We start from the raw sequence: 17,396 nt of genomic DNA, 5'->3' as shown, positions 1-17,396 counted from the left end.
ATCCAGTACAGTTTGTTGGCAAGTTTTCCTTTGATTCAAATTACTGAGGCAGGGAAAATGACGAACAGCACTTTCCACTCGAACGAAATGTGACTACGGTGTAAGTGATGTCACTCAACAAAGCTGTCAGTGCACACACCAAGTGAGAAGCGTGGAGGTGCCTTTCCAGGGACGAGCTGGTGGATCAGAGCAGCGTGGAAGCCAAGCGCGTTCGCGTCCTCCCAGGCTAATTGAATTATAAGTGCCATTTATTTTCTCATTCATCTTCCACACGGGGAAACCACTTTTCTGTTGGGAGAAGCTTTTGTGGCGAATCGGGACGATTCTGTGGTGCAGAGTGCAGCACTCTGAAAGGGAAGGAAAACTGGTGATTTGATTAGATTTGATTGGATCATGACTGATTCCAGGAGCACGACAGCTGCTGATGCATTCCTCTGAATCCCACGTTTCCAGCCATCATGTTCAAAGCCGTTAAAGAGTAAATCACATCCTATTTTTCCAGAGTAGGGTGACATTGAAAGACATCCAATTTTTATTAAAAGGCCAATCCTCATGGTCTGCCTCTAATCTGTTTTACTAACCATGTAGTGTTCATCTCATCCGCATGAGAGTCTCGAGATATTTCTACGAGTATGTTTCGTAATGTAATCAGTACATGTGCTTTCCTTTGCATTACAGAGGGGAAATGAATATTTATGATACAGTCGTGGCACAGTTTTGCCATTTGCTACTTGAAGACATCATGCAACGCATTCAGTATGACCCACATACTGCTTAAAAAGTCTCACTGTCCAATACGCACCTCTCACCTTCTATCACTCTTCACGCATGGACAAACACAAATATGCACGCACAAATAGGCCCATCACACACATTCTGCGCAGATCAGCGGCAGCGGCGGCTCTGTGTTTTCAGGCCTAGTGGAGGGTTTGACATTGTATAGTTGAAGAGTGTGTGATATGAGGAGTGACCTGAGTGTGTGGAGGGTAAACGGAGTGACTCCCCGGGGGGGCAGCTTGTTCTCTCCAGCCCTCTTTTAGAGTTCAGACAAGTCCCATGATGCTGAGAGATTAATGAAGCTGCACTGGCACTGTGATCCCGACAGGATACACACACACACAGTCACAGGCGTACACGCACACACACACTATTCATTTCAGATTATTACAGTTTTAATGTACCTCCACTGATACGAGCTTTACACGATTCAACTGTTTAACACACTGAGGGTGGTACACACATTGGACAGAGATCCCATTTTCTCATAAACAAACCTCCACTCAAGTAAGTTTCCATCATGTCATTTTACCCCTACACACGTTACCTTCAAGTACAATATTTCTTTTACTTAAGATAACATCTAGCATGTCAATTCAGCGCTACGTCATGCTCATTAATTCATCGCCGTCAGGGTCTGCGTCTTCCTCCGAAAAGCTCGGATGAAACAGGCCTGTTTGTGTCTGTCTCCATCCTCCAGTCTGGCAGCAGTACAAGCAAGCTGCACCACAGCTCGGGACAGTCGGGAGGATGTCGCATTAACACATGGACAAATCTCACACCTGCAGTCAAGCCAGATGTCTTAAAACACTGCAACACTGCCTCCCTGTGGTCACAAATGGGTACTACTGCAACAAGCAACATCTCAGTTTGGTTCAGCTGGAAAAAGGGGAAAGAAAGGACACTGAGGTAAAATACTCCCCGAGGATGTATACTACTTTAAAGTATTAGAGGTTAGGAAAAGAGGGAACAAGATATTCTAAATTATTTTGGGGTCGATTGTCACAGACGGAGCACTTCTGCGACACAAGCACGTTTGACGTATTACAGTAAATGTAGGTGTGGTTTACAGCAGGTTGGAGTAAAACTTGCTCGTCTTGTTCAGTCATTCTTGTTGTCTTCACTGCATGTTCACACTGTGGGTGGTTTCATCCCAATTTCAAAAACAACAGACGCTCTCGAAGGCGACGCATGAAAAATGTCAGTAAAAGTCAGTAAAACCGTGCATCCCTCACAGACGAAAAGGTAATTCTTATGCACCAAATACCTTGTATGTAATATTCAGGGTACATTTCAGATGTATAATATAACATTGCATGCATTACTCCAGGTGAATTTGAGAGGCGGGCTTTCGCTGAAAAGGCTTTTCAAATCCAAGGTGAACTGTTGCCAAATAGAGGTAGGGGGGAAAAAAATGCTTCCATTCCAGCATTGCAGAGAATTGCATTTGCCTCAAAGTCAAACTTGCTAAAAGTCTTGTGTCAGATGTTAAAAAAAAAAAAACGGCCAGTTGTATATCATGTTTCCAATCTTAGTTTAGTATGTTAGCATGTCAGCAACTGCTGGGGATGTTCACAAATGTCAGTTTTGCATGTATTTTGGTCAAAAACTAAAACAGAATTTTGCTCGGGGAAAAGTCAGGGGATCACCACCGTCCGTGGGATTCACTACCTGGGGACCATGAATGTCTTTATAAAATCTGAGGGCAATCTGTCCAATAGTTGTTCACATATTTCAGTCAGAACCAAAGTAGCTGCACACAAAGTAACATTCTGGGGTTTTTGATTCAAATAAAAGCCAAATGAATCGGAGGTGATTAAAGGTACAATACCTCTTCCCACGAGTCGCTTTTCATCCTTCCTGTCCTTCAAGGCCAGTTCCCTCCTTGCAGCACACATCCTGTCTGTTTCCATATTGCAGAGGTCATGCACAACCTGTGACAACATGGCAATTTGAAGAGAATATCAGTGCTGCTATTAAATTAGAAAGAAATCCCTTTTGTATTCAGAGCATGATAATGTACAATAAATAAAGCTAGGGACATTTATAGTACAATTCATACAAACCATAAAGTAGATCCAACAAATAGGTTTAAACGTGTATCTGAGGGAAACGCTGCATGTAAGTCACAACACACCCCAGGCGAGAAGGAAAGCTGCGCTGATGCATGTAGGTATGATTATGAGTCGCAACATCAAGATGGATCCTTTTCTCTTCCCTCTCACTCTGAGGATGACAAAAGATGTGTTCAGTGCCAGCTGCAGCAAAAGCATTAAAAAGAGGAATCCTACACTGCGGCTGGCTCTGTGGTTATCACACTGAAGAGCCACACTCACCCTGAGCGCTGCATGATACATGAACCCATGGCAGCAGCAGATGGCCAATATGCAAAAAGTTGTTATGACAGATGGGGGGGCCCAAACACAAGCATGTCCGCTTCCTGGGAAAACGAGGTGCGTTCAGTGATTTTAAACGCACTGCACAGGAGCCCGCTGGTTTGCTGTTGGAAGCCTCACTGAACGTGGATCAGCACTAACCCTCCATGAAAGCTCACTGAGCAGCCGAATGAGTCCAATGTCAATGTGAATATTGCAGGTATTGACCGTGCTGAGGTCGCGATGCCATGGCAAATGAATGTGGCGTTCAATGGCCATAGGACAAAACGACGCACTATACAGATCTGTGCAATGCACCACCACTTATATATCTGGATTTGCTTACGCACTATCGGCATTAAAACCAAGTCAGTGACAGTGCTCATCCCCAAAACAAGGAGTGTGTTCCCATTTGGAAAGTCCGTGTAACCTATCAGCCATATCGTTCCGCATCAAGCTCAGCTGTCACACAGCAAATGTAAACAATTGACACATGGTCTCCTGTTAGCCAGTGGCTCAAAGCAACGCAGTGTGGCGACGTTGAACACTTTTCACGCTCAGTTTTAATGATGTCGTGCTATTATTGGAATATGCAATGAAACACACATGCACATAAATTCATTAAAGTTAGCCTAATAGCTTAAAGGCTGCAACGTGTTACTGTTCCAACGGTCCACCATGGGCTGGAGAATTACTTTATTTTTCTTGCCATCTGTTTATACAAACACAACATTTACTCTCATATTATACAAGCTGAGATTTTCATGAATTGATTGATGCAAACCATTTCAAGATATAATCATAACAGGATGCACAGCAAACACCAATGGCAGATAAACAGCTGATTTTACAACTAACGCAACATTGATGCAACTCACCCCTTTTGTCTCTCAGTGATGCACAGAACGACAAAACTCAGACAAAAACAGTCTGGTAACATCGACAAAGGTCCACACGATCCACTACAGCAAAAATATTTTGTCCAAAACATGACAGCCATCTACAGAAAGCTGCTCTCTCCTTTCAAATTCACAGGCCATGCGTGCCTTCAGCTTGTCCCACTTGAAATGTGAAGATCCAGCCAATCACAACTGCTTTTGCAGATGACTGACGTTTCAAATAGCCAATGAAATTCCGGCCATGCTAATAGTTCACTTCAGTGTTACTTGCAGTTCTGCTTTGGGTGCTAATAGGGATATTACACACAATTTAAAGTGGTAGATATAATCAGTGGCCGCAATATAAAGTTACATAGCCAAAATATAGGTGCAGATACTTTAAATGTGAATATGAATGACCAAAATTTAGACTTCATAAGTAGAAATTTATTTCTGTAGATAAATACAGGGTGAACTGCCTTTTTTGGACAACACGGACATACTCTTACAGAAAACATACAAATATTCAGTTTCTGTGGTATTGTGATCAGTTTTTATTGCACTTGCACGGGGGTAAGGCTTCATGCTGTGGTCCCATTGTGTTTTCCAGATAGTAAGTCCCACATATCGTCATCTGCAAAAAAAAAAATATTCTGGTGGAGAAAAATCCTTCTACTTGAGTGTGTTCAAAGTTTTATTAGTGCCAGCAGCACCTACAGTGAGACCAAAATCCAATTTCTGACTGAAGGAAAGACAAACCCCCACATCAATGTGACTTGAAGAAACGTGCAACCTCTGAAAAAAAAAGCAATCAATGTCAGATAAAGCACATGACGCTGATGTTACTTGGCAACTGGATCAGAATGAAGACTGGCATCATGTGGATGATCACTGGCATTAAGAAACATCTGACATGCTTCTGTGTGAGCTGTTCTTTGTATTTTTCGACGCATATTTCTGCATAAACACACAAATGTACACATTGTTCCTGTCCCATTAGTATCTGCCTTTGCACTCATTAAATAACCTTTTTACTAAAGTAACTTTGGACTTGTGAGGCATTTTTAAATATTTCCATCTTCAGTGGGAGTGAATGGGCCGTGGCTGCTCTTCCTGCACTCAATATGCTAATGTTGCCTTTGTTTGTGTGTCATTTATTTAGGTTAGAACTGCACAAAGGGCGTTCATTTAAAGGCACAACTGCCATGTATTCTCACATGGTTTTATGCCACCGTGGATCGAACCGCTTTTATAACCGTGAAGAAGCAGCCAGGTCTGAGCTGGTCAGCAGCTTCGGTGCACGGCGGCACCAGCCCTGAACTGCTCCGTCCAGGCCAAACGGCAGATCTGGCTCAGGGCCCGATCTGTGCAATTTTCATGGTCAAGTAGATCATGAGCCTGCAGTGGGAGTCATGTGAGCGTTTTGGATAAGAGAGCCTCTTGCGGCAATTGGGCTTCTGTTTGGGATATCAGCTATCTAGCGCCCCCATGAGGCCAGCAGCTAGACTTAAATGAGCACCTGCAGCCTGGGAGCCTCATTGGAGGAGGTTGTATGTGTAAAAGATCTCTGCAGCAGAAACAGCCTGAATAAATGCCCAAATCTATATTCTTTTTGAGAAATGTCAACTCTGATTTATATCCACCGTCTACATTTTCCAGTGCTCTCGGTCTCTCCATACCTGAATCGACCCGCTTTCTTTCAGCTCATATCCTTTCCTCTCCTCTGTCTTTAAGCTGCCCTGCAAAGGTCAAGCTGTGCTTTTGCTCGGAAAGAAGCTGAACTTCGAGGCGATTTTCTCCCCGCTGGGCTGTTAATACTGCAGTGTGGAGCGCAGCGGAAGGTTTCTAGCTTGTACAAACCAGGAGCACATTTGTTCGTTAAGGCAGGACATGAAGTCATGCACGGCTGTATGTTGAAACTTAATAATGTCTAGTCAAGATCTAATTTTACTGATTATTTCAATAGGAATGTGAAATACACTGAATATGAAGGTAAATCTGTGGTGTTTGACTGCTTTCATAGAGAAAGCTCTGTTTCACATCATACTGTTACATACATGCAATCTCATCTCATAGTGGAACCACAGTTCATGGTTGAGTTCATCACGGCTTCAACGACCTCCGAATTCCCCCGAGACAAAAAGCACCACGACACGTTTTCCCACCTAAGCAGCCTCGACTTTGAACAGCGACTGAAATTTATTTGAATTAAATAAAGTCTCGTACATTTCACAGCTATAGGGGCCTACATAGTAAGCAAAACAAAGTCTACTCTTTGTCCGTGTGCAGAACTACACCACAGGGTAGTTCAAGACCGTCTGTCATCGTGTGAATGAAGGAGTGGGGCAACAGCTGGTGGAGAGGAGGGGGCCGAGGCCAGAGAAATGACTCCCCCAAAAAGGTCGGCTGATGTTAAAAAAAAAAAAAAATGAAAAAATAACAAAAAAAACGATGAGGTCTTCGATTTGTGCGGCTTCAGGAAGCATTTTCATGCGGATTCCTTCCAAAGTTACACGTCCAGCACTTGAAAAACATGTCACAATCTGCAAAAATATGTCACCAAATGACCATGCTTTAAAGGCAGATAGCTGAAGTTCTTTGTAATGACCACATAGAGACTGGATTCGTTATATTCTAGAGATATCGACTGGTAAACTTCTGCTCTTTTGTTCCTCCTTCACGTCGACATTTAACATTTTAAGCGGAACTTTTCAGTTACTGGTTTTAATCTACTTTGGAAATATCTCTCGTCTGATTTCTTCCATGTCGCGTCACATCCTGTAGCTTCACCCCGAGCCCGCCGCTCGCAGATTAAGACAGCACAGCCTGGGAGTTCTTGATGCCAACCAGGTTGTCTGCGCTGATGGACCTCCTCATAGCAGCTTTACTCAGGTCCTTGTACTTATCCTCGCACAGCCTGGAGATAGCCTGGAGACGAAAGCATGAGCAGAGAAACTGTTGGTACCGATTCAGTGACACTTCCACGCACAATGCAGCCCTTGCGCAAACCCACCTCCAGCTTCTGGGCCCGCTTGTTGCTCAGCGGCTCCAGAGGGAAGCTGAGGTTGTTGTCGTCGGCCAGCGAGCGCAGGTCGAAGTAATACTTGGCGTAGACGCTGGCTGGGACGTTGATGTTGAACTGGAGCAGCTCCAGGAAGTGACGCTCCATCTCATTCCTGCAGAACGTTGGACAAAGCAGGCAGTCGGTTTCACATTTTTAAGGACAAGCAACACCGAGCTGGCTTTTTGTCCAGTGACCTTACTCACATGTCCTCCACGGTGATGTCTTTGAGGATCTGGCAGTAGTCCACGTTCCACACTGCCTGGTCATCCCACACCTTGGAGGCCAGCAGGATGGCACCGAGAACAATCCGCTTCCAGTTGCAAGGACAGATGTCCATCTCAGCGTACGTCAGCAGCCTTTCCAGGTAGACCTGACACCCAGACGAGACATGTGCACACATCACAGCAATGGCGGAAGACGTAAAGCGATCCCAGTGACTGTTCTATGATTATATCTGATGTTTGTGGATTTATATTACCTCCATCAGACTCTTGAAATGTAAATCTGTGGTCGTAAACTCACCAGAGTGACGATGGCGCACTCCGCCGTGAGCTGCGCCGAGCTGAACAGCGTCCGTATGAAGCGGTAGATGAGTTTGTGTTCCGGGTCCACCACGGAGTAGTCATCCGGAACCTTTTCTCGCTGTTGGGAAGAGGGGTGCTCGTCAGCGGTCGATCGGCACAGAGTGAACAGCAAATATGGTTGCCTCATGCAATCAAAGACATCAGCTCACCGATAGAGGGTGCTTCTTCTCGTCGAATATGTCCAGCGAGCGGTTGGAATCTCTGCAGGGGCGGAAGACGACGAGCCAACGTTAAATGTGCATGTTATGTGCTTTTTGTCCCACTGCACAGAATGACAACAGCTCGTCTTTGGGGACTTGGCTCCTCTAACAAAATGGGACGTGACCTGTGTTCACTGAAGGCCTCTGCAGGCTGCTCAGATGCCAACAGGCCTGTAACTATTGGCCATTAGCAGATAAACTGAACTAAATCTCTAAGTGCTGGGCACAAGGGAAACAGTTCAACGCCACCTGTGAAAGAGGTGAAATCTGTGAGAGTACTTCAAACGTTTCCTACCTGTTTTTTATGTGATAGTATATGGCCAAAGCGACGCTGGAACAGAGAGACATCGACACAAGACAGACAAACAGTGAACCACTGGATGGGATTTGATTCTTTTGCAGTAAAAAGTATGTTAAGTTAGCATCCGCTCGCCTTCTGCAACTGTACCTACGGATGAGATCACGTCTGCTGCACGCTTGATTTGTGAACAGTACTGACTGAAGGCAGAGGCGGCTCACCAGTCTGTTTCTCTGAAGACATGCAGGAGGCGGAGGCGGAGTAACTCACCATTTGATGGTGCTCTTGAGGTTGGGCTGGCTGACGGTGCTGTCGTCGATGAATATCGTCGAGCAAGAGCTGTACTTTTTGGTCAGGAGCCCCGGGGACATCTGCTGGAGAGGAGATCAAAGTTTAGCACAGAAGATTTGGGTCATCCCGATCATCTCAGGCACAAATCCTCACAAACACTTACATGATTCAGGTAGTTGCTTTTCCTCTTCTCGCGCACTGAAATGAGGAGAAAACAGTGAGTTTTAAAAAAAAGGAATAAATAAAAAAAAACCCAAATGATCTCGAATGAGAAATACTGACCGTCAGTCTGAGACTTGTTGAGGAAGAGGGTGCTGGCTCTGGGGTGGTCTGATGGGTTGGCCTCTTGGGCCAGTTCTGCAAGATGCAAGGATGAAAGTGAAGGGGAGGACATGGCACAGCACTGAAATATGAGTCTCCAATCTCTAGATTTTTCTGTTGATTTAGGGCTAAAAGATGAGTCTTTACAAATCAGCTTGAAACGTTCAAATCTCTGAGAACATGATGCAAACGCTGCAGGTGTGAGCCTCACCGTCCGGGAGCTCCCTGTCGCTGATGTGCTGCAGGTACGTCCCCGTGTCTTCGCTCACGTCCTCGGTGGTGGTGATGGGACACTCCTCCAGCTCCACCTCCCTCCTGTGGATCTTTGGACTCTCCCCGGGAGAGATGCAGCAAGACACCGAGCCTCCCATCGTTGACCTGCAGCAGTCCTGCTACCGTTTCCCATACAAGTGAGGAGGGATCACCTACGAGTCTAACTGGGCCGCAGGGAGTCTGCAACTTACGCAAAGTTTAATCTGAGTCTTTAAGAAGGGGTAACTGTAAATCTTAGCCGAGATCTGTCCGAGATAAAAGCCTACACTTAAATCTTTACAACGATCTATCTTTAGTTTAGTACCTCGGGGACCAGTCGAGCCGGTGTGTTTGGCTGCAAGGTGAAAAATCTGGCTGTTAAATGGGATCTATGGAGGAGAAGCCAACCGGGTTTCTGCGCGATGTGCAGGACAGCTGACATTTTCAGGGCGTGTGCGCAGCATAGCACTGGCGCACTTGAGGAAGAATTACATGCGTGGACTGAACAGTTTTGGACGGTGGGTAACCAATATCAAGTCATTTTACGGAACAGAGGATAACAAGGCAAAGTCACGAGCTCCTCCGTCTCCCTCCATGGCTAGCCGGCTAACGCTAGCTTCCGCGCCTCAGACCACTCCTGGCAGCATGGATCAATCCATTTTCACTGCGGTTCAAGTCTCTGTCACGATTTAAGGCTTCTCTAGCGGACTAGCGTACACATTCACAAACTGGAAAAAAAGAACTCCAGAGGTAGCTAAAGAAGCGGAAAGGTAGCGACTACTGGATTTTTAAAACGATAGCCAATGTTAGCTTGCATCTCGTCGCATTTGCAGGACACGTCTTGGATGTCAAATCAGCCGAAGCAGTTCAGCTAAGAGGGAATTTCCGGCTACTGCCTTTCAAACTAAAAGTCCTCATCGTGAACTTCATGTAGTGAAGTCACATTCTTTTACATAATAATCATAATTTGCACTGTAATCATGAGCATTGGTCATTTAATGAACCAAATACAACATGCATCACAACCAATGATGGAACATAACTAAGTACATATATATCCTCAAGTACTGAAGTAAAAGAAATTGAGGTACTTGCTTCAGTCTCGTCTCTTTTCATGTCACTTTTCGATTTTTTATTTGGAATTTGTTTAATGCACATATTATGTTGTTGTTTTTGTTTGTTTGTAATATAGTATACACTTTGATTTCACCTAACCGTAGGAAGTTATGAGTCCTTAAATAAAACCTCCGTGGCAGCTTTCAGAAGCTAATTTCCAAGCTTTTATTTTGAGTGCAGGAACGCCACTGAAACGGAAACTGTATTGCTGCTATGTGCTGTTACCTTTACAGTCCCGGGGGCAGATTCATTTGCAGGTACCGCCCCCTCAATTATAGAGAAAACACAGCCGTTGAGAAAAACCTTCGCAGACACGCCCATGACGAAACCAGGCTTTACTATTGGTCACTTTCTGCTAAACTGTTATATGATTGGCTAAATTTATTCACTGATGCGTCAAGAGTGGGCTGGGGACGTTTTACGCAGAGGCGCCTGAATGGGCTCCGTCCATCACGGTAATATGTTTATTGAAACAAATCTACAGCATAACTAGTTCCGCAGAGATGAGGCAGAAAATGTGATATGTTTGATGTGTGATATTTTGGAGAATGCATAGAGGAGGGAACCATTTAAAAGAATGGTTTGACACTGAAGGAGATACTTTACCCCACAAGATGGCAGTAATGTATCAGTAACTCAACCACACGTCTTACAGAAATTCATAGAAGAAGAACCACACCGCGCATGCGTATATACGTATAAACATGAATACATAGTATTTTCTGCTCGTTTACAGCATGGCTCTTGTTCCGTATGTGGAGAACTCGTTACCCGCGCTGTCCAAACTCCACAATTCATCAGCACAGTTTCGGTTCGCCAACCACGACCTCCACCTGGCCCAGGACTGGAAAAAGCTCGGAGTGGCAGCAGTCGTGTGGGATGCGGTAAGTGATACTACTGGTGCCAACTGTTCGTCATTCATCACTACTCATTTAATTGAATGTATATGACGTCTGTTTTCCAGGCAGTGGTCATGTGTATGTACCTGGAGCTGGGGAAGGTGGAGTTAAAGGGGAAGGGGGCTATTGAACTGGGAGCTGGCACTGGACTGGTGGGCATTGTGGCAGCCCTGCTGGGTGAGTTTATCATCCCTATCCAAGAGTTGTGAGTGGGAAAATTAAAATTCAGTGCATTTAAAGGGATTAAACACAGACATACACGTCAATGTTGGCCGTTAAGCTGTATCAGTGTCACATTCTTCACCTTTCCAGGTGCCAAAGTGACCATCACTGACAGGGAGCCTGCCCTGGACTTCCTCTCGGCCAATGTGGAAGCAAACCTGCCCCCAGACTCCCAGGGATCAGTGGTCGTGTCCGAGCTGACCTGGGGCGAGGGCCTTGACCGTTACCCAGCCGGGGGATTTGACGTGGTGCTGGGAGCGGACATCGTTTACCTGGAGGACACCTTTGAGCCGCTGCTGCGGACTCTGGAGCACCTGTGCTCGGATACCACCGTGGTGCTGCTGGCCTGCAAGATCCGATACAAGAGAGACACAGACTTTCTGAGCATGCTGAGGCAGCGGTTCACAGTCGAAGAGGTCCACTATGACAAACAGAGGGACATCCACGTGTATAAGTCTTGGAAACTGCCACCTTCAAGGGATTTGTGACAACCTAACAAGTCAGTTCCCTTTGGCTGACTTCCTTCCTCTTTGTAATAATTTCCTATTTTTTTTTAATCAGAATCAAATAAAATGTTTAAAAATCAAAGATTACCAGAAACACATTTATTAACAGCTGCCAAAAATGTAATATTTCAATAGCTCTAACATAATGCACTGTATTATACAAGTTGGTGCTGACACTTAGAAATTGTGAATACAAAATTAATGAAAAGCAAAATAAAAAAGCATACTATGTCATAATACCTAAAATAATACAATATGGCATTCCATTACCATGAAAATATCCATTTTGTTCACTGTGAAGCCATTCTTTTTGATTTGGTTGCACTTTACAATCCTTTTGCAGGGTGTCTGATAGGTGCAATGGAGTTGGTACTTGCCGCTCCAAACAGTTAATAATGTCTAATCAAATACATGACGATGCCTTGATGATCACTAAAATAAACACTGGTGGACACGTTGTAATCGATTACAGGTTAGCGGTGTAACTCGTGTACAGTCTTTGCAGCAGCTCAGCTAGCAGTGGCAGCCTGTGACATTTTCCTGTTAATGTGAAATGTGGAAGGATTGTATATGCAAGGAAAGTGCGCATGCCACTTTGTTATCCTATAAAACAGAATTTGGAGACGGCCTGTGCTGATGCCAATACATCCAGCTCCTGGTAGACACATGGGTATCTTAAACTCATCTATCTCCAACTCCAGGAACTGACTTAGCTCAACTAACTTTCCCAGTAACAAAAAGGTGGAAACATGCTCAAAGATGGAGAGGAGCCAAATGTCTCCAAATCTGTTTACAAATATGTAAACAAGGTATTTCTTTCATTGTAAGTAAGGCTCATTATTTTTTTAATTCAAAAAGGATCTGCGAATTAAATAATTCAATAAAATAAATGGATTGAAAAATCCATGGTACAGAAATATGCGGGAAGACCACTTTTAGCATGAACACTGCTATTTTTTGCTGACATAAACTGATGCAAAAGCAGCAGCTGGTGAATTTTATTCCAATTTTCTGAGGAATTCCAATCACTGGAGGCATATTATGCCACAGATAGTGGACCCCATTTATTGTAAACTACGGTGAGCAGCAGGAAACAAAATTCGTCTGCTTCTTTTATATGTTGCAGGATGTTTTTGTAAAGATTGGTCGAAATCAAAAAAGAATGAGCCTTAGTAATATGACTGGGAACATGCATCAGAGACCCAAGAAACCCTCCAAGAGTTGCAACCATAAATGAATGTTCCACCGGAGAGATTTCATCTATCTTCTTGTGTATTTTTAAAGCTGCAATTAACATGAAAACCATTTCAGAACCCAACGTAATGATGAGCTTCGTTGTTCATGTCGTATCAAGGCAAAGTAAAGTTTTTTTTTAAAAAAAGTCTATGGCATTATGCAAGCAATACATAGTAAACCGAAACATAGCTAAAAGATAAAATGTCCATGACACAGCCCGTCTACAGTCCAAAGCATTAGTAAGTAACAGAAGTTAATGCAAGAGTGCAGTTACAATTACAAATGTTGCACACGAAGGTAACCTCTCCAAACGATCCAAGTGTGTCCAGGAGATTACGCTGTAAAAAGTTCTGTCGGTAGTGGTGATGGTAATTTAGCGGTTTCCTCGTTGCTGGTGATGTTGCCCAGTTCGTCCAGGCACCAGTGACTGGAATGCTTCCCCTCGGTGGCTTCAAAACAAGAACTGCGTCATCGTCTGTTCTATTGCTTCACCACAAGGACCCTGTGCAGCTGACACCCGCCCTGAACGTTGCCTCACCCTTCCATGGCAAACTGATGAGAACAGAATCACAATTCAGATTTTGAATTGAAATTTCGATTTCAAATCATTGAAGTGGGAGGTGGCGTGCTTTCGTATACTCCTGGTGAGTCACTTTACAGATTTTTCAGCAGTTTTTTTTTTTTTTTAAGAAGAAAGCAAAAGAGTAGAAAAGGGGGAGTGGCATCCAGATGCATGGCTCTGTGCTGAGTCTCTGTACACGGGGACAGACGGACACCTGTCGAGCCCCCGGCAGGCGTTTGGTGACGTTTCTACTCGGATTTGTGGCAGTACAAGTCTTTGAGGGCTTTGAGTTCCTCGATGAGGGTTTTGTTCTGGTTCTCCAGCACGGCCACACGGTTCTCCAGACACTTGACGTACTCCTTCTTCTTCCTGCGACACTCGCGGGCTGCCTCCCTGCGTGACATGAAGACCTCGTGTGAGTGTGTGCACACATCACCTCACTACTTCAGCCAAGCCACTTGTATTTCTAAAAAGGATTAAAACCCCATAATACACACACCTGTTTTTCATAAGCCGGACCTCCCTTTTGCGTGTGACTTCCTCCGTGCCTCCTCCCGTGCCCAGTGCAGGCGAAGTCGCCATGACCACCCCAGGAGTGATGGCGCTGGTGGGGGCTGTGCGGATCTGATAGGCCTGGACATCACCAGAGGCAGCTGACAGACAAAGACGGGCAAACACAGTGGGTTTTTTTCATGAACACATAACAAAAATCCATGTGAAACCTTACCAATTAGAGCAGAAAACATTTTGCTGAATTATTCTCCCACCTTGTACAACCACTTGGTTGCTGGGCACGAGGATCTGCTGCCCGTCGCTGGTCTGGGCGTACTGCAGGATGGTGGCACCAGGCTGGGCTGCAGCAGCGTTGGCCATGGTCAGTGTCTGCAGGCCCTGCACTCCATCTGTGCCGTTATTGGCCAGCTGGATGGCTCCACCCTGGGTAATGGCAACTGCGGAGGGACATTGTCATGTGTTAGAATTGTCGTAAATGAGAATCAACAACGTTCTGCAAATCCAGCGCATCAGACGTGAAAACTGCAGTGCAAGAAGCAGCGGCAAGAAAGCAGAAGTTTCTAAATGTTCTCTTCTGACCACATTGATTATCACAGACATCGATATTTTTCTACTGTATACCATGTAAACACAGCTAAATGGAGCAACAAATTTTCTATTTGTTTAACTCTCTTCATGTTAAATCCCTCTGTGCAGTAAAGCATTGTCTCTGCACATGAAACAACATAATATAACAAGCAAAAGGCAACCGCTTGATCGCAGGAAATCCGACACGTTGCAACAACGCAGAGCTTCCTGCACCACAGTATCAAGAAGTACTCACTGTACTGGCCGCTGCTGGTCTGATAGATGGGAGTGGGCATGGTGACTGTGGTGATGGCAGGAGCTGAGTCATCCTCTGACTTTTCTTCCTCAATTCGAGGCACCGCTGGAACATCTGACGACAAGTCATTTAGAATCTTCCTGCAGAGGGGGACAATCACAGAGATATCTTAGCAAACGTTTGAAACAACCTGTCACGATTATACAAATGCTCTCTCATGCATGCTGAAACTGCAGCCTTCTGCCTTGGAAGCAGCTGCAACTCAGACATGAAATGCAGGCAAAAGGTTATGGGAAAATGTCTGTATAGGTTCAAAGCACTACATCCTTGAGTACATAAGTAATGAATCTAGAAAGCTGATTAATATGTGTGTGATAAGATGTCACACAAACCTATAAGAAGGTCGTCTGGACAGGATCTCTCTCCTCTTCTGAGAATCCGTAACGCTGTCTACGGACTCCTGGGAGTCCTCGCTCTCAGCAACAGTCGAAATCTGCAAAAAAAATGTAGACACTTCTGTTTGAACGACCGACTCAAAGAATATCATATAAAACATTTAAAAGGGGTGTTTCATTGCAAGTATGTAGCGATGAAGCATTCAGTGACTATTATGTGCATTAGTTTCTCTCACCTGTACAGTCTGGACTTGTGGGGACTGGATGACAGAGGGCTGGGCAGCTTGGATCACCCCGTGCACCTGGACTGTCTGACCGTTCGGTAACTGCACGAGGGTGACTGTGGGACTACTGGAGGACACCTGGGCTGCTGCTATGGATGCCTACAACCCATGATCATACACTAACTGTTTGCAAGGTTGTGAACGTTTATCAGCAATAGCAATCATGCAACTTGTTTTGCAACATGTAAATTAAAAGTGAGTACAGGATCTACCTGGGCCAGGGTCATCTGCTGGGCCTCAGACTCCGAGACAGCCGTTTCACCACTTTGCTGTGTGTCTGCACCAGCCTCCATGGTCATTTAAAATCTGCAAAAAGTAAGAAGCTGCTTGTTTGTACATGTGTCACCATACTTAAAATGGAACTGTGGAGCACAAACAGTGAGAAAGTGGTCCAGGGCGCACAGCACACGCTGTAGGTTTTGCCTGAAACACAGTGCTTGTTGATACTCTGAAGGAGGGTGTGGCTTAGCTTAACATGTTAGCATAAAATTCATTTAGAAAAACATCGTAAATGAGTTTTCTTGGAGAACAAACGTTTTTCTAACTACATTTATTTAAAGGCATGTGGCAGACAGGATACTCAAAACATGGCAACACAACGATAAAATACAGATTATAAACATGCCGCTTCAGTGTGACTACACTCGCACTTCCCATAAACGCTCCAGGGCTAACGCTAACTCCTCGATAGTGTTGCCGCCTTATCGTTAGCATGTAGCTAGCTTGCGCAGTACGCGCTCCACTGCTTGTTAGCATGCTAACGAGCTAATAGGAAAGCATTGACTGTTAGCACAGTTAGCAACCATTAATTCAACATTTAGCAAGGCTGTTTCCACTCTTTTCCCCCCAGTTTTTAACAGCCCGTGTCGCAGTCTTTCGTTTTGCTGTAGCATTCAACTGTAGTCCAAAACAATATTGCACTGACTAATTAATAACGTTAACCTGCTAGTTTTAAGCCCTTTTGGAGGGAATGTCTGCATGTATGCCAGTTTTGTTGCAACTAGGAGACCCCACTTTCACTAACGAGTTTGTTGGGTATAAATCAGTTTAACACAATGTTGGCATGAAAAAGCGACACATGGGCAGTTTCTTCTGTGGCTCATTTCTCGACTGTTTGTTAAAAGAAAAAAAAATTAAGCCCACTCCCATATTAATACCTAACGTTATGTCTCTGTTGGTGTTGCGACCCAGCGAGACTTGCAGAGACTGACTCATTTTGTGAGCCTCTGCAACACGGCCGCCATGATCTCTTTGTTGGCTTTGTGCGGATATCAGGCGCAAATAACTTCTCTGGGCAGCCATCTATCTGTTTAGCAAACATCGGATGCGTATCCTCTTACCAACACAGACTCGCTTCGTCACTCCCGGGTCTACGGAGCTCCACTTTTATTCAGACCGACACGTAAGAGACCGCGTCAGGCTACACCTCCGTCGCGTCACCGAGAACAACAACACGGAGAGGAGGACGAGGGAGACGACGACAGAGAAAATCAGCTCTATCGACAGGACGCGAGTGAAGCCGGAGAGGGCCGGAAAGTCCCGAAGGCTGCCGAGGAAATGAGGGAAAATCACGGACACTGCCGAGGAAAGGGCTCAGCGTCTTAGACTTTATCTGAGCATGCGCCGTATTGTGTAATTATAACTAACATATCTTTTAAAGATAACACACCTTATCATGCGATACCTGACAAACAGCTTATATCTATTTTAGCATTTTATCTGATTTAATATTCAGGGTTACACAACGAACACAAAATGAAATTACAGACAATATTAAACTCAGAACAGATTTTTCTGGCA

At 44.8% G+C, this 17,396-nt stretch overlaps 3 protein-coding genes across 5 annotated transcripts; 1 reads left to right on the top strand and 2 right to left on the bottom strand.

The window, feature by feature from the left end:
* Window positions 1-4,458: 4,458 nt before the first annotated feature.
* Window positions 4,459-9,934, bottom strand: LOC143316161 (cyclin-Y-like protein 1). Of its 2 annotated transcripts, none has more exons than XM_076723923.1 (10): window positions 9,000-9,934; window positions 8,750-8,824; window positions 8,631-8,665; window positions 8,447-8,547; window positions 8,174-8,209; window positions 7,828-7,879; window positions 7,617-7,736; window positions 7,298-7,464; window positions 7,044-7,206; window positions 4,459-6,958 (listed from the first exon to the last, which is right to left on the bottom strand). In XM_076723923.1, the coding sequence occupies exons 1-10, from the start codon at window positions 9,157-9,159 to the stop codon at window positions 6,842-6,844; spliced, it is 1,026 nt and encodes a 341-aa protein (XP_076580038.1). In that variant the 5' UTR covers window positions 9,160-9,934; the 3' UTR covers window positions 4,459-6,841. The 2 variants fall into 2 exon arrangements, with proteins under 2 accessions (XP_076580038.1, XP_076580037.1); XM_076723922.1 differs by having other exon boundaries at window positions 4,460-6,958; window positions 8,447-8,550; window positions 9,000-9,890.
* Window positions 9,935-10,852: 918 nt separating this feature from the next.
* Window positions 10,853-11,901, top strand: mettl21a (methyltransferase 21A, HSPA lysine). Its single transcript, XM_076723595.1, has 3 exons — window positions 10,853-11,040; window positions 11,121-11,232; window positions 11,368-11,901. The coding sequence occupies exons 1-3, from the start codon at window positions 10,894-10,896 to the stop codon at window positions 11,763-11,765; spliced, it is 657 nt and encodes a 218-aa protein (XP_076579710.1). The 5' UTR covers window positions 10,853-10,893; the 3' UTR covers window positions 11,766-11,901.
* Window positions 11,861-17,155, bottom strand: LOC143315967 (cyclic AMP-responsive element-binding protein 1). Of its 2 annotated transcripts, none has more exons than XM_076723593.1 (8): window positions 16,937-17,155; window positions 15,809-15,902; window positions 15,549-15,695; window positions 15,310-15,410; window positions 14,918-15,057; window positions 14,349-14,531; window positions 14,081-14,234; window positions 11,861-13,974 (listed from the first exon to the last, which is right to left on the bottom strand). In XM_076723593.1, exons 2-8 carry the CDS (start codon window positions 15,893-15,895, stop codon window positions 13,830-13,832), a joined length of 957 nt encoding a protein of 318 aa, XP_076579708.1. In that variant the 5' UTR covers window positions 15,896-15,902; window positions 16,937-17,155; the 3' UTR covers window positions 11,861-13,829. The 2 variants fall into 2 exon arrangements, with proteins under 2 accessions (XP_076579708.1, XP_076579709.1); XM_076723594.1 differs by having other exon boundaries at window positions 16,754-17,052.
* Between the last annotated feature and the right edge of the window lie 241 nt (window positions 17,156-17,396).

Source organism: Chaetodon auriga, chromosome 23 (assembly GCF_051107435.1).
Source record: "Chaetodon auriga isolate fChaAug3 chromosome 23, fChaAug3.hap1, whole genome shotgun sequence".
Lineage (NCBI taxonomy): Eukaryota > Metazoa > Chordata > Actinopteri > Chaetodontiformes > Chaetodontidae > Chaetodon > Chaetodon auriga.
Note: the sequence above shows the minus strand (reverse complement) of the source record. Positions and strands in the feature narration are given on the sequence as shown.

Coding starts and splice junctions, on each gene's coding strand:
- mettl21a (XM_076723595.1), top strand. CDS start 10,894: ATGGCTCTTGTTCCGTATGTGGAGAACTCGTTACCCGCGCTGTCCAAA. Junction 11,041..11,120: donor CAGCAGTCGTGTGGGATGCG/GTAAGTGATACT, acceptor TCTGTTTTCCAG/GCAGTGGTCATGTGTATGTA. Junction 11,233..11,367: donor CATTGTGGCAGCCCTGCTGG/GTGAGTTTATCA, acceptor TCACCTTTCCAG/GTGCCAAAGTGACCATCACT.
- LOC143315967 (XM_076723593.1), bottom strand. CDS start 15,895: ATGACCATGGAGGCTGGTGCAGACACACAGCAAAGTGGTGAAACGGCT. Junction 15,411..15,548: donor CACAAGTCCAGACTGTACAG/GTGAGAGAAACT, acceptor TTTTTTTTGCAG/ATTTCGACTGTTGCTGAGAG. Junction 15,058..15,309: donor TCCAGACGACCTTCTTATAG/GTTTGTGTGACA, acceptor CCCCCTCTGCAG/GAAGATTCTAAATGACTTGT.
- LOC143316161 (XM_076723922.1), bottom strand. CDS start 9,159: ATGGGAGGCTCGGTGTCTTGCTGCATCTCTCCCGGGGAGAGTCCAAAG. Junction 8,825..8,999: donor CGACAGGGAGCTCCCGGACG/GTGAGGCTCACA, acceptor TGCATCTTGCAG/AACTGGCCCAAGAGGCCAAC. Junction 8,210..8,446: donor CTCAAGAGCACCATCAAATG/GTGAGTTACTCC, acceptor TCTCTGTTCCAG/CGTCGCTTTGGCCATATACT.